This window comes from Armigeres subalbatus, chromosome 3 (genome assembly GCF_024139115.2).
Source record: "Armigeres subalbatus isolate Guangzhou_Male chromosome 3, GZ_Asu_2, whole genome shotgun sequence".
In the NCBI taxonomy this organism is placed as follows: Eukaryota; Metazoa; Arthropoda; class Insecta; order Diptera; family Culicidae; genus Armigeres; species Armigeres subalbatus.
Window position 1 is genome coordinate 145,277,597 of NC_085141.1, and position 23,847 is coordinate 145,301,443.

At 39.2% G+C, this 23,847-nt stretch overlaps 1 protein-coding gene across 19 annotated transcripts in view; it reads left to right on the forward strand.

Annotated features, from left to right (window-relative positions):
* The window catches only part of LOC134227607 (tropomyosin-2), a 129,953-nt gene that overhangs the window by 16,556 nt on the left and 89,550 nt on the right, over window positions 1-23,847 (forward strand). For 7 of the 19 annotated variants that reach the window (XM_062709221.1, XM_062709218.1, XM_062709212.1 and 4 more), the window contains exon 2: window positions 10,271-10,629. In XM_062709221.1, coding sequence (XP_062565205.1) covers window positions 10,390-10,629 — 240 coding nt within the window. In that variant the 5' untranslated portion in view covers window positions 10,271-10,389. Of the gene's footprint in view, window positions 1-10,270; window positions 10,630-17,155; window positions 18,970-23,847 lie in introns of those variants that run through there. The other 12 variants (XM_062709208.1, XM_062709210.1, XM_062709211.1 and 9 more) reach the window with 11 other exon arrangements.

Genomic DNA, 23,847 nt, shown 5'->3' on the forward strand with positions numbered 1-23,847 from the left:
AATCGCGCGCGAATACAGGTATAAATGACTTTTTACGATTTTATGATCAATACTTGAAACATTTGGAACTGTTTGAAGGATACTATGAAAAGTAGTGAGCTCTCAGATAGAACGCGATTTTATCGAGACTTTTGGTATCTACGGAGAGGTAACACAAGTTTTGAATTTTTTCGAGTAAATTAAATTGATTGGTACTAGCGAGAATAGTTTGAGTACGCGCTTCTTGACGAAACTTTTGGCATCATGCGAGAGGTATCACAAGTTTTGTAACTTAATCGGGCTCGCTGTACCACTGATGATGCTTGCAAAACTCTGTGGTGGAATTCAACTGTTTCTTTTTACTAACTTATGTTTTTTGCTGTATAGCGATGTTATATTTTAATGTTATTTATATCTGTGGAAATAATCGGATCGTTTATTGTTTGCCAAATCTGATTAAAATTGATCATTATTAATTATCTTAAAGATAAATCGTCTAGCTCAAACCTTTGTAGGGGTATGTGGCGGGACCATCATCATCATCATCATCCTTTCTTCATCGGTCAGGAAGTCCGCCTATGCCTGCCTATCCTGTCTGCAGCAGCGCCCGACTCCCACTTACAGAAATACATACCGTTGACGGACTCTACTTCTCTGATTCTTCACTTCCCTCACCGTTTGCTTCTCTACGCTCCTCAATCTTTCGTTGGGTTACACTGTAATCCATTCTTTTCGCTAAGTGAGCAGCTCACCCAAGTTTTTCTCGCCGATTTCGATAAAAACATTCTTTACTGCCCACTTATCTTCTACACTGCCACCTTCCAGCACATCCACGCTGCGTTTATTACGGATTCAAGAAGGCATCGTCTCCGTTTTCAGCTGATCCATTTCCAGAGGAGCTAAATACTACTGCCAACTAAAAGCGGGTCCGGGAAGTAAGTCAAATGCTGATGCCTGCAGACATGTGAAGCGGGCGCAGGAGGACTCCCCGGTCGACGATGGTAGGAAACTCGCAACAACCGGCGAAATTAATTTCCTCTTCGATATTTCACGACGCCTGAATGGAGCAAGGACAAATCCGTGGATGATAGATAAAGACACGATATGTCAGTCACTCATCGATCCAGCTGATCAGCTGAAACGTTGGCTCGACAACTTACAACAACTTCTTCAAGTTTTGACAACCTCTCCTAATTCAGATATAGGGAAAGCTTGACAATTCTCCGATGGCAGCAGCAGGATTCCGCTTCGGACGATCATGTGTGAACCATTCTGTCACGCTTCGCTTCATGCTGGAGCAGGCCATTCAATTTCGACGGCGGACTAAGATCAACACAGAACATGGAGATCCAATCTGTCCAGGCAATGCACCAAACCTCGAATACTCAACTCAAACATGAAATATTTGATGTTATACACCAGTGAGACTTAGTGCGTATTGGGAGAGATCACATAGATTTGCAAGTATTCATCACCCGATGTCTATGTTTTACAACATGGGCCTGGTGGGCTCACATCTGGATCCCGAATACTGAGCCCCATCGACGGTCCAACATCAACGGCAATTCTACAGTGTGAATTGGCGTAGGCCGGCCACAGACAACGTAAGAGAGACAGAGACAAAATTTGCAATCAAATCGCAGCAGAGGCAGATCCAGGATCGAACATGTACATTGGTGCTGAGAAAGAAACCAATCCTGTGTAACTTTGATTAGCTAAGCAATAGAGATTTATTTTAAAACTTAATTGGAAAAATCTTTCATTTTTCATAAAACAAGTGGAGCTGTAACTCTCAAAAAACAAAGTTGTTTTCAGTGTATCGTATCTTGGAGTAAGATAAGCCAAAATCTGTAACCAGACGTGTAAGGATTGGAAAGGGCCCATGCAGCAATCGCCGTGCATGAGCCGAAATGGCCTCCTTACGACTGTACAGAAACCCCTGCAGCTGATCCACGCATATTTCTTGCATGAGTAAGTTCAACGTCCATTGCATCCTCTCTACTGGTTGATCCGAGGCCGTATATATGCCGCTAACAAGTAGCATGGCATTTCAATGATTTTAGGAACGTGAGCATGATATGACGAGCTGATATGACGTGCTTCACCGATTCTACTTCAAACTTCACCTATCTATTCCGTATAAGTCTGGGAAGTCTGCAATTCCGAACCTCCATAAAAAATCCATGTTCAGACAACACATCTCTGATTTCAAAAGTACACCTGACCAATTTGAGCTTCATCCTTAACTTGAACAAAAGCTTATAGTTCTAGCCGTACTTTAAAAATGTTGGTGTTATGGATTCAACAGTTTAGAGTCCATCAGCAAAATCTTTCCCAAAAAGAAAAACTAAAATTTCTACGGAAATAAGTTCCAGTTTTTTTTTAATTACACCGACCCAACATATATGGGTCACTTTGTAACAATAATTAGTCACTTAAATTTGCATATTGGTTAAATGGAAATTGCTCATATTAGTGTGTGCCCATGATTGTGGGGTCAGTGTTTATTAAGTTTGTGTTAAGTTCATTACTGGATGAATAAATTACAAATATTCATATTCTTTGCTTTCTCTTAACATTCTTTGCTATCATCCATTAACATTCAAAATTTTTCATGTAATTATTCCCATTTAGGATTTTTTTTCGTTTCCTTGTTATTTTTTTATCCCCCCCCTCGTGTTTTCCAAGAGCTGTCGGACATAAAATAAATTTAATATTTGTATCGGCCTAATTGGACCAACCAGAAGTAGAATAAATGTTTGATTTATATTCAGTATTGTGCATCAACTAAAAGACTTTTTAAAAATTATTAATCATAAACATGCGGTTTCCAATTAGCATAAATCATTAGTTTTATGTACAGTGTCCCGGAAATCGGTACACGTGCCCAAGTAGTGATTTACCTACATATACGTAGACAATTTCGGCCGAATAGCCAAACGGCATTTTCGACCAAGTGACCTATTCGGTAAAAATCAACTTTTCGGTCAAATGACCTATTCGGCCAAACGACAGTTTCAGCCATATTATGTACATTTTCAACATATGACTTTCGACCAGATGGCTTTCGGTCAAATGACATATTCGGCCGAACAACTTTCAGCCAAGTGCCCTTCGGTAGAGCGACTTTCGGTCAAACGGCCCACCATTTTAGACGCATAAATTTAAACCTTGTGTTTCATTATACCAAAGTTTCACGCACATGTGCAAAACCTCGCCAAGATTATTAAGCGAAAAAAGATTACGCAAATCAACACTTGGATGAAAAATCAAAATTCTATAGCGTTTGTTATTAATGGCTGCGAGCTGCGAGGCGGAAATGTCCCAGTGGGGGATGTAATGTCAATAAGAAGAAGTCTGTAAATTGTTGTTGTTATTGATGCACAATCGATTTTTTGGAGTGCTGTCAAAAAACAACTTTAGAAAAATTCGGGGGGGGAATTATTCCCTTTTAAAGAATTTGCTTTGATAAAAGGAAGCGGGCTTGGTAGTCATATGGCTACTGCTTCTGTCTCATACGCAGAAGGTCGTGGGTTCAATCCCAGGTCCGTTCCATTCGCCTACTTTGTATCTTTCTCTTTATTTCTCATGTTCTAACAATCGCTAGAACTGGAAAAGGACTTCCATATCGTTTCCATTTATATATGTATGGCTAGTATGACCTAACAAATGAGATCACCAGTACTTGTACATTGAAGATGTGTGCTAGTCCCAAGCAAACATCTATTGGTTCCCTGTGCAAGAACAGCTGCTCTGGTCATAATGGAGTAGCAACTACGAGCAGTCAATCAAGCTCAAGCTCAAAGAATTTGCTTTGATAAAAGGAGAAACGTGTTTTCGAAGCAACTCTTCATTAATTATGTCAAAATAACTAAACAAAAACTGAGAACGAATTTTTTTCGGATTTTCCAGTCAAATTTTTGTATGATTATGTATGTATGGATCCCTGACTAATCAGGGATCATGTGCCACTGCTTCCCAGGCGGGCCCTGTCGCGCTCGGTTCCGCCCACAAGCATGTAGTTTGTCTTTGACGCATTCACCACCAGTCCACCTTTTGTTGCTTCACGTTTCAGGCGGGTGTACAGTTCTGCCACCTTTGCAAATGTTCGGCCGACAATGTCCATGTCATCCGCGAAACAAATAAATTGACTGGATCTGCTGAAAATCGTACCCCGGCTCTCCGCATGACACCTTCTAGCGCAATGTTGAATAACAGGCACGAAAGTCCATAACCTTGTCTTAGTCCCTGGCGCGATTCGAACGAACTGGAGTGTTCGCCCGAAATCTTAACACAGTTTTGCACACCATCTTTGCTCTGATCAGTCTGGTAAGCTTCCCAGGGAAGCTGTTCTCGTCCATTATTTTTCCATAGCTCTACGCGGTCTATACTGTCGTATGCAGTGTTGTAAAATGTCATTTGCATTCGTTTGTATAATTTTCCCAGAACTTTTTCCAGAAGGTAGCTATCAGTTCATGATGTATGACGGAATTATAGCGCTTTAATGTGCCTACAACTTTGTCTAACAAGACATTGCTGTAAATATGTAATCTGGGGCGTGGGAGGCAAAATGTCATTCAAATGACATTATGTCAAATGGCACGTGACATTTTGTAGAGTTTTCACTCTCCAGCCTTAGATGTTATATTTAGAGCAATGTACCCTTGGACAAAAACATAGCCCTACTCAAGCGTTATGAGTACATTAAAAATTATGGAATAAATTTGGCTTCTAAAGAAAGTTATGAACAAATTAGTCAAATGACATGCAGATGACATTTTACAAGCCTGGTTGTATGGTGGATTGGGACCTGGTATTCACGGCATTTTTGAAGGATTTGCTGTACTGTAAGGATCTGGTCTGTTGTCGAGCGGCCGTCAACGAAGCCGGCTTGATAACTTCCCACGAACTCATTCACTAATAGTGACAGACGACGGAAGATGATCTGGGATATAACTTTGTAGGCGGCATTAAGGATGGTGATCGCTCGAAAGTTCTCACACTCCAGTTTGTAGCCTTTCTTGTAAATGGGGCATATAATCCCTTCCTTCCACTCCTCCGGTAGCTGTTCAGTTTCCCAGATTCTGACTATCAGTTTGTGCAGGCAAGTGGCCAGCTTTTCCAGGCCCATCTTGATGAGCTTAGCCCCGATACTGCTTCCACCTTTCGATAAGTACCCGAGTAATATTATGATGATATGTTGACAATTTTATCAGTACAGATCATTTAGCATATTTATGGCTTTGTGCTGTGAAAAAAAACGAAAGCATTTGGTCAGTTTTGGAATAACTCGTTCAAATTTTTCGTGGTCACTAGAAACATCAGAAGGGTTGTGTACAAGATACGACCGCAAGGTAGATGTTGGACAATATCTCGGTTCTACCTTTTCTTCTGAAAAGTTGTGATTCTGGAAAGAACCGAATGATTTTCCATGATGCGCCTTTACAGCAATAAAACCAAATCAGAATCTTGATATCAAATTTCACATTACTGATACTGATGTCATCCATGCGCATAAATTTTTGCATCTCCCTCCGATGCGCGCTTTTGATTCTGCTACGAAAGGTAACTTTCTGCAGTCGCCAAGCGATTAATTTTCACTTTGAACCAAAATAAAATCGTCTATACTTCACCTTCTCTTGTATAGAATATTAGTCCTGAGGAGAATCGATTAAATTCCAATAATGCGCCTTCCGAATCACTAACAAACCACTCAGTAGTCCGACTCGCGCTTGTGATTCTGAGCATGAGCATTATGACCGCACAATTCGTAGTTGCTACTCCGTGATTGACTAGAACTTGCGAAATTGTACAAAGAACACAATAAATGGTGCTTGGGACTAGCTACCCATTCTCAATGTACACGTTTCGGGATCTCAAACATCTAAAGTCAATAACGGCGCCGGCCACGTCCTAACGGTCATATAAGAAGGGAAGGATTGTTAGTCCGACTTTCGTTGCTACTAGAGACCGAGTATATCTCTGCATCTCCACGATTGTCTTGGGATATGATATTGTTTTAGTCACAAAAGGATAATTTATCTGGATTCACTTCGGTAAGTGATGGGATGGGAAATAACACTAATTCGCTGGTTCGCCACAAGAAAAATGGTCAACCATGCACGCCCGGTGGCATACGAAATCGGAGGTGAAACGTTTTGGACGTCCGAACGGACGCGCAGTTCTCTGTACTCACTTGCCCGATTCAAGATCGCACTTGTCTCGACCGAAGCAAAGCGTAGGGGAAGGAGGGGCAATATGCCCTAGCTAAGCATATACTGCTTTTATGCCTTAGCTATAACGATTTTCATGGGTGTTTCTACCTCACGCAACAGTTAAACAATATAGCTAGCTGATGCCATATTAAAATTAGAAAAAATCTCAATCATATTGGTAATATTCACATTTCAAAAAAGTGATCATATTTCGTTGCCGGAAAACTCATGAGGCAAAACTCTTAGGGAACAACGTACCACGCGTCGGCATATCAGCATTCTGGCATGGACAGTGCGTGGAGACGCGAGTACATTGTAGGATAGTTCCACTATGGCGTTTTGCATCGCCGAAATGTTAGATGTTTCATCAAAATGTGGAAAAAAACCTCCGCTCCGAATAGTTTTTTTTTGCGGAAATCTTTCGCTCTGAAAAGTTTCACCTTTTGGTCGGTTTTATGGATCGATGTTATGCTATCTGGCTATAGTGATTGAACTCCGGAGAACTTCTCTGCTTGCGGATGGTTCCTAGGTTGCACCTGAGGGTCACTGTTTTCAGCGCCCACCCTTGCCAGTTGCTCCCTTAGCGCTGGCAATATCATGACAAGTGAAGAGCTGAAGCCATTTCACTATTCACAGAAATAAAGAATAAAAAAAAATCTTTAGGAGGGTCAAACACTAAATCACTCACCAGGGTCTAAAAAATAACTCATCACATAACGATCATTTGTCTAGAGGATCTATACTAAACAAATGCGCTAAAACAGAACTACTTTGGTTCTCGGTAAAACAAGAGGGGATCAAGTCTCTCCTTTTTCAACTATCTATAAAAATCTATGAAAATACTACAATCTTCTTAATTGATTCATAGAAAAAATAGTGGAGAAATTCCTGAAAAATATTTTGTAGTAATGTTTTCGAATCCTAAAAATCCTAAAAGCCTGACGTTTAGGCAGATTACCAAAATAAAATTTACGTCGATTTTCTATAAAAAAAATCTAGCCTTTTCGTTGCATCTTGGTGTACGAGAAAGGCAAAAACATAAAATAATTTGACTCCTAAAGAGGATAATTTTGAGAATCTTGTGAGTTTCCTAGGAATAGCTCTGCCGTGAAATTGAAAAACTTTTTTACCTGAATGTGATTTAGTCTACGAAGATCTCAATTGAATACAGATATGTCATCTGATTGACTTTTAGTGCATATAATTTCAGTTTGAAAAATTGCCCTGAATCAATTCATGGAGCAATCTTTACCACAATTGGCACAAATGTCAATTCAGCTTCAATAATACATCTGAAATCATAAATAAGAAATATGTTTTTCTTGCAATTTCGCATTTTTTGCAACCACCAGTCATTCGAATGACATGCATCTCAATTGACAGAATAGAATCTTTCAATTGAAGAGAGACACTAATCATTTAAGACGGCATGGAAAACGGAAATGACAAACAATGGCTGACTAGATTTACTATTCGGCGTTCAAATAAACGTGACGAAGTTCATTAGCACTGCTCTGGGGGAATCGATAAACAATCCCGAATAGAAAGTAGTGATCGAAGGGTTCGGCCAAACAACATTTTCGGACAAATGGCCCTTTCTGCCAAACGACCAAACGACTTTTTCGGCTGAACTACCAGTGCGGCAAAACGATATTTTCGGCGGTATGTCCCTTTCGGCCAATAATGTCGAGCTAAACAAATTCAGCTATTTTTTTGTTAAATATCTTGGCTGTGCATATGCACAACATATGTTTCGAAATGGACAAATTGATATGAAATTTGCGAAAAAGAATCCACGTGTCTTGGAGGGACTCGAACCCTCAACCTCCTACTCTCTAGATAGGCGTGATAACCCCTACACAAGCAAGCCTTTGGCACAGCAGAGTGCGATTGAATTCGCATTCTATACCGTCCCGCCCAGACAGTTACTGGGGGGCATGGAGTGCGATCCTCTCGTTTAATAAACAATGTGCACTCGCTTGGCTGTGGATATACAATAGTAAAGCGCATGTGGAGATTGGACAAATCAAGCATCCGAAAGATATTCAATTTGCAAAAAAGAGAGCTAACCGCGGTGGAGGTTGGTACTCGGATTCTGATGGCTTTTCCGCAAACGTGACCTTTAAGTGGTCTTGTTGTGTAGGGGTTATCACGCCTATCTAGAGAGTAGGAGGTTGAGGGTTCGATTCCCTCCAAGACACGTGGATTCTTTTTCGCAAATTTCATATCAATTTGTCCATTTCGAAACATACGCTGTGCATATGCACAGCCAAGATATTTAACAAAAAAATGGTTTTCGTACGGCCGAGTTGCCGAATAATATGCAATTAATTGAAATTCAGCTATAATGACTTTTGGTTATTGCATTCGGCAAAATAACTTTATATATAATACCATATACATTTTTCTTTTTATATCGCTCGAGAAAAGCACTAACACTGTTAGATGGATTAATCAGAGTTTTCATTTTCATTTTAATTTTTACATTTTATCAACATATGTATTAGGTGACGCATTATTATTATCCTTTTTATACGTCTCAAAATTGCTCGATCTTTTTGTTCGTATTAGTTTTGTATTTTTTGCTTGCCACAAAGTCACGTTCACTGACTTTTTTACCCACATTATCAGGTTACGCACGAACGCAAACAAATTATCGTTCATGCCTACCTCACGATTGATCGGATGCACTCACGTTGCGCTGCAATGGGACGTAGAAACCCTAAGGGTACGAGCAGAGATACGAAACCCATTTTTGCGTGCCCTTTCTGTTTTTGATCTTACCCACCTGGGGGAGCCGCCCAATTCAGCGTGGACCTCGTACGATTTGTGCGCCAACAAGAGGGCAGCTCTTCTTTGCATAGCGCATGGCACAGTAAAGCGCGCATTCGTATTTAAATGCATGCTCTCGTGGCACCTTCCTTTTCAGTATGTTGTGCCGGTGTCGATTATTATGGGTCAGCTAAAAGTCTACGGATGGCTAAAACGGGTAATCGTCAAGGTTGTCATGATCGTCGTAGACGCACACTGGGACAATTTCCCGATTTCTTACACAAAAACCCAACTTAATTCACCGAGTAGTAATACTGCCTTTCTCGCAATTAGTCAAGACACAAACCTTTTATGGTGAATATGGTTCGATGTGTCATTTCCTTTATAACTTTTAAACGCAACGGTCGATCGTTTTAAAATTCAATAGTGATCAACTAGCCTCGGAAATTGATTAAGGATTACTATATGAAAAGTTGTCTAATGTTTTTCTTAGCTTTTGTGCACACACATACACACATACATACACACGGACAGACGGACATTTGTTCAGCTCGTCGAGCTGAGTCGAATGGTATATAACACTATGGGTCTCCGAAGCTTCTATAAAAAGTTCGTTTTCGGAGTGAAATGATCGTTCGGTACAACTTTGTTGTACGAGAAAGGCAAAAATTCGAAAAGTATCACCACCTGAACCTTTTTTTAATTGAGCTGTAATAATGCATATATCATATCAATGTCCAATGAAATCAGAATTATTCTCCAGTGTGCGTCGTCATCGCTAGTCAAATCAGAATGACGGCGGCATGTCTTTTCTCTCCTCACGGTGCGGATTCTCAAATTTATCGTTGTTTCCTCTGCACGATAGGATCCCTGTGGCTCGGCAGTGATCGTTGTCATCGGTCATCAGCGACGCGACGGCGACGGGTACGGCTTGCTGCAAAAAGTGGGGAGGAAAAGTCTCGCGGCGACGTCTCAATTTCTGTAGACGCGGTCAGTTCCTACCCTGTCGGATGATCGTTCGCGCACGGTCTATGAGCAGTTCGTTGCGCTTTAATTGTGGGTTGCGGTCTACCAAATCAGCTGGCTGGGCTCGCGGTAATTTGCGGCATTTAATTTTAAGGACATACGTTGGGTGGTCTCTCCCGAATTACAATGGTGAATGTGTTTTGCAATTTGGTACCCATCACATTGCTCGCGACGAATGATCGACTAGTTCCACTTTCCCACGGAAACTTTGCTGAACCGAAACTGAAATGCAAACATCTTGTACTAATCAGTTGATTTTCCCCTTCTCTCCCGAACAGGTCACGTGCGGTTTCGCGGTCTCCAGTGTTGTAATCCCTAACACGCGTGTTATCGGTTCTGTCGTTGTTGTTGTTGTTTTCTAGTGTAGTGAAGTGCGCCACACAAAAATCCACCGAAAATGGATGCCATCAAGAAGAAGATGCAGGCGATGAAGCTGGAGAAGGACAACGCGTTGGATCGCGCCCTTCTCTGCGAACAGCAGGCCCGCGACGCCAACCTGCGCGCGGAAAAGGCCGAAGAAGAGGCCCGCCAGCTGCAGAAGAAGATCCAGGCCATTGAAAATGACCTCGATCAGACCCAGGAGGCGCTGATGGCCGTCAACGCCAAACTGGAAGAGAAGGAAAAGGCTCTCCAGAACGTAAGTAGATTTCTAAAGTTTTGATATTTGGGCGTATTATGCGGTTGGGACTGTTTCCAACCGGGATGACAAGTGTTGCCCATTCGTTCCAATCATCACTACAATTATCATGAACCTTCGGTATAAATTAACAAGGTTCGTTTTCAATTCAACATTTCTATAACCCTGGAAGTAACAGACAACTGGTTCCTTGCTGCTATTTTCCTGTATTGTTTTGATTCCGTGTTTCGTTTAACGATTTTTGTATTTTTTGAAATTTTGTGAAAAAAGTTATTCGAATGTCATTCAAGAGGCCCAATAAAAAATAAAAAAAGATCCTATATCAGGAGCACGAAAATTTTCAGGGAGAAATCGCTTTTCGAGAAAGAAAAGCAGCCTGTAGAGTGATAACCATTTTTCGCTCACTTCGATTGCCGCCAAACGTTGGTTTGCTCTTTTTCTTTTATATTCGAGTCTTTTTATGGCATCATAAATGCAAATGGTAGTAACTTTTGTGGAGCAAATACCTTGGTAGTGTGGCTAGAGTAAGCGCATCCTCACAGCTATTATTGTTAGTATTCTGGGTTCGAATCACGGCGTGGCCATACAATTTTCTTATTGTTCTGCGATAATTCTCGCGAAAACTGAGTGAGTGGTAAAAGTGATGAAACGAAAAAGGATATTAAAAAAATTATCTAATAGGCAAGATTTTCGTTTATCTTCCAACTCCAAGGCTAGTTCTAGAGAAAAGATTAATGGGTAAAAGATGATCCTCAACATAAACAACGAAAAAAGATAATTCCATTTTCTTCAAGAGAAATTTAGCCTGGTTTCCACTGGAAATTCATTTGAATTTTCAAGAAAAAATCACCTAAACTTCTAATAGATATTCATTCGAAATTCGTCGCAATATTAATTCGAATTTCCAGGAAAAAATCATCTGAATTTCCACACAAAATTCATCAGAAATTCATCCGGATTGTCAAGAGAAATTTATTCTATATCTACGGAAAATTCATTTTATTTTAATGGGAAATTCATTCGACTTCTCGCAAGAAATTCATCCATATTTACACGGGAAATTCAAAGGAATTTTAACGAAAAAATCAACAATTTTTTTTTTCAAATAAATTCATTTAAAATTTGTATTCTTACGAAAATCCATACAAATTTCCACAGGAGATTCAACAAGAAACTCTTTTGATTTCCTACAAGAATTTCATCCAAATTTTTACAAGAAATTCATCCGAATTTCTACAAGAAAGAAATTCGAATTTCTACAAAAAATTAGTTCGAATTTCTACAAGAAAGAAATTCGAATTTCTACAAAAAATTAGTTCGAATTTCTACAAGAAATTCATTCGAATTTCTACAAGAAATTCATTCGAATTTATACAAGAAATTCATTCGAATTTCTACCAGAAATTCATTCGAATTTCTACAAGAAATTCATTCGAATTTCTACCAGAAATTCATCCGAATTTCAACAAGAAATTCATCCGAATTTCGACAAGAAATTCATCCGAATTTCGACAAGAAATTCATTCGAATTTCTACCAGAAATTCATTCGAATTTCTACAAGAAATTCATTCGAACTTCTACTAGAAATTCATTCGAATTTCTACAAGAAATTCATCCGAATTTCGACAAGAAACTCATCCTAATTTCTACAAGAAATTCATCCGAATTTCTACAAAAAAAATCATCCGAATTTCTACAAGAAATTCATCCGAATTTCTACAAGAAATTCATCCGAATTTCTACAAGAAATTCATCCGAATTTCTACAAGAAATTCATCCGAATTTCTACAAGAAATTCATCCGAATTTCTACAAGAAATTCATTTGATTTGCTACAAGAATTTCTTCCAAATTTCTACAAGAAATTCATCCCAATTTCTACAAGAAATTCATCCGAATTTCTACAAGAAATTCTTCCGAATTTCTACAAGAAAGTAATTCAAATTTCTACAAGAAATTAGTTCGAATTTCTACAAGAAATTAGTTCGAATTTCTACAAGAAATTAGTTCGAATTTCTACAAGAAATTAGTTCGAATTTCTACAAGAAATTCATATGAATTACTACAAGAAATTCAAACGAATTACTACAAGAAATTAATTCAAATTACTACAAGAAATTCATCCGAATTTCTGTATGAAATTCATTCGAAATTCTACAAGAAATTGACCCGATTTTCTACATTAATATTCATTCGAATTTCTATAAGAAGTTCATTTGAATTTCTACAAGAAATTCATACGAATTTCTACAAGAAATTCATTCGAATTTCTACAAGAAATTCATTCGAATTTCTACAAGAAATTCATTCAAATTTCTACAAGAAATTCATTCGAATTTCTACAAGAAATTCATTCGAATTTCTACAAGAAATTTATTCGAATTTCTACGAGAAATTCATCCGAATTTCGACAAGAAACTCATCCGAATTTCTACAAGAAATTCATCCGAATTTCTACAAGAAACTCATTTGATTTCCTACAAGAATTTCATCCGAATTTTTAAAAGAAATTTATCCGAATTTCTACAAGAAAGAAATTCGAATTTCTACAAAAAATTAGTTTAATTTCTACAAGAAATTAGTTCGAATTTCTACAAGAAATTCATACGAATTTCTACAAGAAATTTATTCGAATTCCGACAAGAAATTCATCCGAATTTCGACAAGAAATTCATCCGAATTTCGACAAGAAATTCATCCGAATTTCTACCAGAAATTCATTAAAATTTCTACAAGAAATTCATTCGAATTTCTACAATAAATTCATTCGAATTTCCACAAGAAATTCATTCGAATTTCTACAAGAAATTCATGCGAATTTCTACAAGAAATTCATACGAATTTCTACAAGAAATTCATTCGAATTTCCACAAGAAATTCATTCGAATTTCCACAAGAAATTCATCCGAATTTCGAAAAGAAATTCATCCGAATTTCAACAAGAAATTCATCCGAATTTCGAAAAGAAATTCATCCGAATTTCTACAAGAAATTCATCTGAATTTCTACAAGAAAATCATCCGAATTTCTACACGAAATTCATCCGAATTTCTTCAAGAAATTCATTTGGTTTCCTACAAGAATTTCATCCGAATTTCTACAAGAAATTCATCCGAATTTTTACAAGAAATTCATCCGAATTTCTACAAAAAAGAAATTCGAATTTCTACAAAAAATTAGTTCGATTTTCTACAAGAAATTATTTCGAATTTCTACAAGAAATTCATCCGAATGTCTACATAAAATTCATTAGAAATTCTACAAGAAATTCAACCGATTTTCTTCATTAATAATCATTCGAATTTCTACAAGAAGTTCATTCGAATTTCTACAAGAAGTTCATTCGAATTTCTACAAGAAATTCATACGAATTTCTACAAGAAATTTATTTGAATTACTACAAGAAATTCATTCGAATTTCTACATGAAATTCATTCGAATTTCTACAAGAAATTCATTCGAATTTATACAAGAAATTCATTCGAATTTCTACAAGAAATTCATTCGAATTTCTACAAGAAATTCATTCGAATTTCTACAAGCAATTTATTCGAATTTCTGCAAGAAATTCATTCGAATTTCTGCAAGAAATTCATTCGAATTTCTGCAAGAAATTCATTCGAATTTCTGCAAGAAATTCATTCGAATTTCTGCAAGAAATTCATTCGAATTTCTGCAAGAAATTCATTCAAATTTCTGCAAGAAATTCATTCGAATTTCTGCAAGAAATTCATTCGAATTTCTGCAAGAAATTGATTCGAATTTCTACAAGAAATTGATTCGAATTTCTACAAGAAATTCATTCGATTTTCTACAAGAAATTCTTTCGAATTTCTACAAGAAATTCATTCGAATTTCTACAAGAAATTCATTCGAATTTCTACAAGAAATTCTTTCGAATTTCTACAAGAAATTCATTCGAATTTCTACAAGAAATTCATTCCAATTTCTACAAGAAATTCATTTAAATTTCTACAAGAAATTCATTCGAATTTCTACAAGAAATTCATTCGAATTTCTACAAGAAATTCATTCGAATTTCTACAAGAAATTCATTCGAATTTCTACAAGAAATTCATTCGAATTTCTACAAGAAATTCATTCGAATTTCTACAAGAAATTCATTCGAATTTCTACAAGAAATTCATTCGAATTTCTACAAGAAATTCATTCGAATTTCTACCAGAAATTCATTCGAATTTCTACCAGAAATTCATTCGAATTCCTACAAGAAATTCATTCGAATTTCTACATGAAATTCATTCGAATTTCTTCAAGAAATTCATTCGAATTTCTACAAGAAATTCATTTGAATTTCTACAAGAAATTCATTCGAATTTCCACAAAAAATTCATCCGAATTTCGAAAAGAAATTCATCTGAATTTCTACAAGAAATTCATCCGAATTTCTACAAGAAATTCATTTGAATTTCTACAAGAAATTCATCTGAATTTCTACAAGAAATTCATTCGATATTCTACAAGAAATTCTTTCGAATTTCTACAAGAAATTTATTCGAATTTCTACAAGAAAATTATACGAATTTCTACAAGAAAGAAATTCATTCGAATTTATACAAGAAATTCATTCGAATTTATACAAGAAATTCATTCGAATTTCCACAAGACATTAGTTCGAATTTCTACAAGAAATTGGTTCGAATTTCTATAAGAAATTAGTTTGAATTTCTACAAGAAATTAGTTTGATTTTTTACAAGAAGTTCATCCGAATTTCTACAAGTAATTCATTAGAATTTTCTACAAAAAATTAATTCGAATTTCTACAAGAAATTAATTCGAAATTCTACAAGAAATTCATTCGAATTTCTACATAAAATTCATTCGAATTTCTACATAAAATTTATTCGAATTTCTACAAGAAATGCTTCCGAATTTATGGTATTTATACTTGAAAATCATTCAAGTTTCCACGGGAACTGCATCCGAGGTTTTTCGGGAAATGCATCCAGTTTTCCACGGCAAATTGATTTGAGTCAACGTGAAATGATCGCAGAATCAAAACAAGCAGCATAAAAGGCAAGCATTAACTAGGTTTTTATTTGCATACAGTCCAAAGAAAATTAAATTAGAAACAAACCCTTTTGACATGAATGAAGTACCGATCAAATTATCCTGGTATTTTTCTTCACGACTAACATGTCGTACCATTTTCGACAACGCACACAAAATCCCGTTCTTGAAATCTGTTTTTAACGATGACATCACCATCTCAGACAAAATGAAAAATAATTCGACAAGTGGTCCCACTTCATTACCGGCCGGCACTGAAAATGAACCGCACCACAAGCGCCACTAACTACATCCGGACACGGGCTACTACCGCTGCCGTTCGGTGCCAAAATAGTGACCAGATAATCTCACGTCATCGTCTACACGCACAAAAAAAAAATCGCCTTCAGTTTCGTGCTGTTTTTTGAAACTTATTTTTCGAGATGAGTTTTTCGGCTAATTTCGAGTTGATGACAACGTGACAGCCTGCCAGGAACAGCCTGCCTGTCCTTGAGCTGAGAATTTCATTCAGCAAAAACGAACTAATTTGCTTATTTTGTTAAATTACTAGAAAACACAACAGGGTCTCAAATTTCGCTGAAATGTTACGATCATTACGATCGTGACGCACGTGACAGTGTGAGAAGATAAAATAAGAATGAATTTTCGTATGAGCGCAGTGGAATTCGAGTTGCATCGGAATTTCAACTGCATTCGTCATCCAACTGCCGCCGACGTCCGACACTTTACTGCCAACACGATTATTGCATAATCTCTGATTTAATCGAAATATTACGAATATAACGCTTGGGAACAAGATGGCGGTATCAACATTTTCAATAAGCGTCTCCTGGCAACAAGACAAGACACGTTTTCAGCCATGCATATGATAATTTAGATTGGGTAGTTTGTGCAAAATATTCGAGAAAATTCAATCATTGTTGGGCGAACGGTTGGCGTATGTAGATACGAAAAATCATTTATTTTTAGCGCATCGTGCTAGTCTCATTCGGTGCACTGCACACATAAAATACCAACGCCGGATGATGGCGGTGCGGCATTAAATATGGCGTCATTTTCTCGGTGACGGTCGGTCGGTCGGTCGTCTGCTCATGCGCGATCGGGAAAACATGGGCGTCGAGTCATGTGTGATTTCGGTGGATGACCAACAACCGACGACAGCCGAAAGTGATCATGACCGTTTGGAGTTCGATGCCGGCCGCCACTGGGCTTTCTCATATCCATTTCCTATATTGACTTCATATTGGGCGGGATGACATAATTGAGAGACAATGTCCGGCCAGTACCAATCATGCTCTAATTATATAAATCTGCTTATGGGTAATATAGACGAGGACTTCTGCGGCGACGAGTCGTGATGTCGTGTAAGATGCTAAGGTTGGCGCGGGGGTGTTGTGCTAGCGATCACGACTAGTGAGAGCAGGAAAATAGATTGAGAGCGTGAAAGCGCGAGGGTCAGCCAGAGGAATCGTAAGAATGCCGGCAGTTTTTTTCACCGGTCCCACGAGCTCGGAGCGGAGTTTCATTCATGAGATAAGTACACTATCCGGCACATTGTTGGAAGAGACGAGATGCAGTGAAAACCGCATCCCGTGCTGCTCCGCAAGTAAAGAAAAAACCAAACAAGTTCCCGGCAATCAAGTTTTGTTATTGAAATCCTAAACCCAGTGTGTATTATCGTCAAAGTACAAACTAAAACGTAGAGAAAACCAGCCGAAGAAGCACAAGGAAAGCTAGTTATTCGAATGATAGTTTATTGATTCAACCAACTAGCGCAGAGAATGATTGGAGTGATATCATATGGCAATAGAAGACGAGGATCGAGTTGTTTCAATAGTAAATCGCGAGGTAACGGTGGAAAACGTGCCAAAAAGACACGACATTCACGGCAGCAGCATGCATCGTCGGCGGCAGCGAATAGTCGCTGTAATACAAGTGTCGGCCACGAGAGCGCGCTAGCGGTAATCAACTGTGGCCAAAAGCTGTCAGCGAAGAAGAACCGAGCGAAAACGGTGGCGAGAAAGAAGCGCCACCGCACAGCCAATCCGGCAAGTAGCAGACGTAGCTCATCAGTGTCAGTGACAGGAGGAGCAGAGAGTAAAAAACAAGAACAAGTTCGATCGACGAGTTCGGCAAGTTTGGCCGATGGTGGTGCTGCTAATAAAATGTGCGAAAATAATCCCGTTCCGTCTGGAGGTTCGGGTAGGAAACGGGGTCACCAGCATCATCCGAGGTTCAGCGGCAGCAGGAAGTCCAACGTACCGGCCGAGGACGTGATTGCAGCGCTGCGAGGTGCCTTTGACTGTGGTGGAATAATTACGACGTCGACGGGAGACGGAGGTAGTATAAGCAGCAGCTCGTCATCGTCGTCACTGCTGATTGGCAACAGTTTAGTAAACACAGACATAATCATCAGCAACGACGAGAATGCGAATCCCCAGCAGAATGTCACCGTCGGAGTGGGGGAGGAAGATGAAGACAAACAAACGATGCTGATTGCGATCGATGATAATAACGATGGTGGCGTTGACGATGATGATCTTGTAAATAATAATAGCCACAACCTAGGCCAGGATCTCAACCAGGAAGTGGAACTGTATCAAGATACCAGTAAAAGTATATTAGAAAACGACGAAAGGCTGACAAAGCAAAGTGATGAGTTGATTAATCAACAACAAAACAAGGACAACAACAGCAACAGCAATAGTCTAGTTAGTAGCGATATAAGTAATAGCACGGCTAGTAATATAATAGTGATAGACGATGACGAAGACGACGATGGAGGAGCCAGCGCTGCTAGTGGGGAACCGCTGGAGGTGGTCAAGCTGGAGGAAGCCCCCACCGGTCAGGAGCTAGTCAAACAAATTAGCAAAAAGCTAAAACGCAGCAAAAAGAGTCCGTCCTCGGATGATTCCAGCACCGCCAGTGCAAGCCGGAAGAAATCCAGCAGCAGTAGCAAAAAATCTTCCAAAAATTCCGATGGCAGCAGCAACGGCAAGCAGCGGAAAAAGATCCGGGCTTCAGCGGGGGATATTGCCAAATTGGAGCGAGCGCTGGGAGATGGAGCACCGTGCGATGACGGAGCAGCAGCAGACGAGAACGATCCGGATGCGGCGGAATGGGCCAAATTGCGGTGCACCAGCGAGCGGACTGAAGTAATCGCCGAGAGGGAACATCGGCGGCAGAAGCGATGCGCGGACTATCCAGGGCTAGCCTTCGGACGGTCCATTTTCAGCTCGGACACAATGATGAAGTTCAACATCATCCGGAATGAGCTGCACAACATCATGAAGACACAACTGAAACGGGTAATTATGAACCAACTTTCTACACATATTGACTGTAAGTCCGAAAACAGATGATGATCGTCAGAAGAAAGAAGCAAATGATTTGAATTCACGATCGATCACAGACTGTAACCCATATACCTATATATCCGATACGATCTAACCGAATTCGGTCCGTAATTTATACTCAGAAGAAAGAAAACGTTTTGTGCACATACACAGTAGCTGCCATGTTCATTGCGGCCGCACAGGTTCTTCGAGCGTGCGAGAAAGAGAGTGTTGAGTGGAGCAAAATTCAAGAATGTGTTATTTTTAGCGGCGGAAAATTTTCCAAAAAATATTTCTCCTCGCGGTCGCCACCGAACGGTACATTTTTTAGCCCACACAAAACGTCCGCGAAAGCGAGGAAATCGCCTGTGTGGAAAACGAAAACGAGAAACCGATAATGTTCAGCAGCGGTTCACGCGAATATCATCAGCTCGATCCCGCAGGAAAGGGTGAGCAGTGCATGACTGTGTTCTGCTTGTGTGCGCACGACGATGGGAATGTGCGGGTGAGCGGCTCGCTCGATCATCGTTTTTATTATTGCCGCATCTGACAGCACTTTAGAGGTAGCGCAGAAAGGAAGGCGAAAGCGATCGGTTATTTGTTGTTCGCATTCGGGTCGTACGTCTGTATATTTTAGTTAGAACGATCGTTAAATCACTGTTTATGTTCGGGAAATTCTCCTTGGTATGCTTTGGCGATCGTGTTTTTTCGATTTTTTTTAACAAAGACCTAGATTGTGGGGATTAGCTTTGTGCCAAGATTTTTTTCTACGCTTCGTGGCCATGACATGTCTGTTAGTTTCTCGTTATTTTACTAAGTGAAACTCTTCGCAAACAACCGAATGGGTTGAAGAGGTATCGAACTACAATGGACTGCTGTCGGAATAGTTTTTCTTCCTATCAAACTTCAGCTTCATAAATTACCAAACTCATTCACTGTCCAACATAGTTGGAAGCCTCTTCGCCATTTTCCAGTGATATCTAGTTATATCTAGTGGAGGAAAATCCAAATTATCACAAAATTGAAGCAGCGCAAAAAGAAAACCGAGCACGTTGTGTAATTTATGCTTTTTGTTGGCTCGCTTCCTCGAAAACGGTGAAGATCTTCGATTCGCTTCACCGCGGTAATACCTTCGTCAAACAGCCCCAAGCGGATGATGGCCGTTCGGACCGCAAAGAGGTGGAAAATCATAACAACGACACTGGCAAACAACAATGGCAATCTCTAATCGGCTTTTGTCTTTGCCAGCACAGTAGAAGAAAATTTGATGACGAACAAACCAAAGACGATGATGATGATGAGCGAAGACGGGAGGTGTGTTTCTTCTTTGCCGTAGTGCGAATCAGCCATGTACGAGGAATTGGGATCAGACGAAAACTGTTAATTGGCACTTGCCTATATGGGCGGAGGTTTGCACTATGCAGGGCCAAATCTGGTACGACCAAGTCCCAGCAGCGAAATGCAAATCCGGCTCTGGCACTGTGGTTGAGATCACCAGATCCACGGCCGTGATTGCGATTGCGATCGCGAAGTAGTTTGTGGTTTAATGTTTGTTTTCGCTCTAAGGCACAAACTCAAAGTGTCGGCTCGAATGAGTTTTTGCAATGTGCTTCAGAATGACGAACGCAGACTGGTACCGACATCGGTGCTTTTGCTCTTTGTAGAAAAAAGTTTGAATTTGGGGGAAAATTATCCACTGGATAATTTCAGCTCTGCGTGACACAGAGTCGGCGACTCAGGATGTGACCGCTGTGCACAATTAAGTGGCTTTTTGGCATCGGGTTCTTTCAAGGTCTGGTCGAGTCAATGATTAAATTGTTTTTGCTATCATACTTTCATTTGGAAGTCATTCCATTAACACATTCTGGCATTTAGACCATCGTTGTTAGCTTTTAAGGCCAATTAATTCTAATTTAAAATATGCAATTATTCTTTTCGCCACAAAGTAGACCAGGCTGTACAGTGGATGAATGTTAAAAGTCCTGTTTAAAAACCATTTATTGCCTGTACAAAGTGGAATTGCTGAAAGCAAATCATAAATGCAAAAGATACGTATGTTTGTCTATGTCTACTGCCTTTATTAAAGTTTGCACCTACGGTCCTACTGATAACATATAAAACCAAAAAACGCAAGTGTGATGCGCCTGATCGATTGATATATTTTTTCGAATTTTCTCGCACCTCATTTCTCGGTCATTATTTATCGACGATTCGGTTTTCAGCAATCTGCCAGGTGAACACCACACGCGTGCCATTGTTCGCTCAAGCTCCGTCACCGTCACTGGTTCGTGCAATTGAGACTCATCCATCATGTGGGGCTGACTTCTTCGCTGCTTCTTTAAGGTGAAGGTGGGTTGAGTACCAAAACTAAGCTTTGAAAGTATTGGTACAATAAAAACTGTCATATACTGTAGTAGTATTGGTATCGTATTTATAAAAAAAACAAAGAATATTAGTAGGGTGGTTCAAAAAACGACCCAGCACCACCACGCTCACTCGATTCTGCCCATGCTCCGCGTGTCCTCCAAAAACCGATTTGAACAAAGACTGGTTGACCGCAAGCCGGTTCAAGTTTGTATGAAAACTAGTGTGGGAAACTAAACCTTTTATTACACTGGCTACAATGCCTCCCCTCCAAACGCTGGCGAAAAGAGAACCCACGTAGCTAAAAGCAACATTCCTGAGACTTCGCTGAACGAAAACCGCACCGCAGGAAAGATCCATTGATTACGTAACGCAAAAATAGCATTTTATACCCCACTCACCCCACGTCACACTTTTGTATGAAGCATTTGCCTTGCGCGATTGTGTAGACTAGACTAGACTAGAAGTATCTGCCCCTGGTGCGATAGATATCACAGACAAATTCTGGGTATTTTGATGAATTGCACGTTTCACTGATGCCTTCTGAGAAGCCTAAAGCCTAAAGATTCGCAACCTCGCTTAAAATCGACTCCCAACTATTGGAACGACCATTCTATATGGATTGTCTATGGAGCTGAAGCTCTTGAATATTTCATCCAGTCATATGGTCTCCCCCAATGACGGAGTGCCAGAATCCAGAATAATGTTAAATTCAACCTCGCCATATCAACTGTCATACAAACCTGAAACGACCTGTACACGGTAAGCCTCTAATCAAACCACCCCAAACCATCGGATAACACCCAAATTATAAATCAAAGCGTGGCGGGGCAAAATTATTTTTGGAACCACCCTGTTTATTAGTTTGCTGCTGCCGGTGCCGTTGTTTACATTCGCTCCGCGATCAGTTTTTAATCGTTTTTTTCGGGAAAAAATAGCAGTTTATATTAAGTTTTCGGTTTAAACAAGTGACTGATTTCGAAACTTGATGCTTAATTTGCATTCCATCAACATTTCGGGCTGCTCATGTGTGGAGAAGTGAGTAAAAACTTGATTTTTTCAGTGCCCTTTGAAAAGAAGTGAAGTGCAGTGATAAACCCACCAAATCGCGAACGGCTAATGAATTGGCACGAAACTGCTGATTTATGAAATTATTCGAGCCGAAATACATAGAACTCTTTGGATAAACATGTTCATTATCACGGGAAGTGAATAAATATGCTGTGAACAGGTTAGTAATTTGAATATTAAACTTTTGTTCGATGCTGTTCGAAGCATTCGAATGCTGGTGGGAGAGGGGTGCGGGAGGTGTGGGGTTGACGCGTGGAAGGTCCGGTGCCATTTTGACTGCCATTGTGGTACTCTTCCAACTATGTCCTTAAGAGGTGCCTAGAGATGTGTATGATTGGTGTAGTCATTTTAAAGAAGTTAGTTTCAAACTGGTATTGCTTTTCATCCGTGACCCATTCCATTGCTTTCTTCATACAAAAAAAATCCTATTCTTATCTTAACGGTTTTTGAATGAAACATTGAATGTTTGTTTTTTAACCTCAGTTTCTATCAAAAGCGTTTTGTACTTTATGAATGTTGCTTTTCCATTCTGAAACACTTCCGTGAAGTGTAGATGGTTGGAGTTTTGCTGAACCACAACTAATATTTTTGCCACAAAAAGTTATAAAAAATATACTAAAATAACTTTCATAATTTATAAAATTTAAAAAAATCTTATTCGAGAAAAGCAATTTGTCTAATACTACTTATCAATTACGGCGTTATTTGTTGTTGGATAGACTCCATTTCATAGCTAAGGATTGTTCGATGTAGTTTATGATTATACCGCCACGCGAAAAAATGTGTTATTTTTTATTGGCACTCCACTTGACCCCGGTCAAATAGTAATCAAGATCCGGCAATAATTTAATTAGCGATTTTGTTAGTGTGTTTCGGAACATCCTCCATGTCAGTACACAACAATCGATCAATGGATCATGATCGTGTGGCTAGTGCGACAGGCATTTGATCACATTGCATTCCAGGATGCAGATTCACAGTGTGCATGTTCCCTCCTTAATCTTTACTTTGAAAAAAAAGTTCTACAAACTTGTTTTGAAGAGTAAGACATTTTTTTATTTTTCCACATAAAAAAGACACATATTAAGATTATTCCAATCAACTCTTTTCTGTACTGCCCATAAATTCATAACAGTCCCATGTTTATTTGATTTTCTATCTACATGGGACTGTGATGAATTTATGTACAGTGTAGCTCTTAAGTTGGCTGATTTATAGCAAATTTACCGACTCGGATGTTTTATTTTCTCTACGCATTATATTGTCAACAATTTGATTGTTAGAAGAAGTTAAATTTCGCATAGTTATTTTAAACCATAACAAAATCTGTGCTACATAAAAAAAATGATGAAATAATTCAAAATTGCTTCAGTTTGGTGAGAAACCATAAATCTTCGAGTCAAAAACAGACTTGTT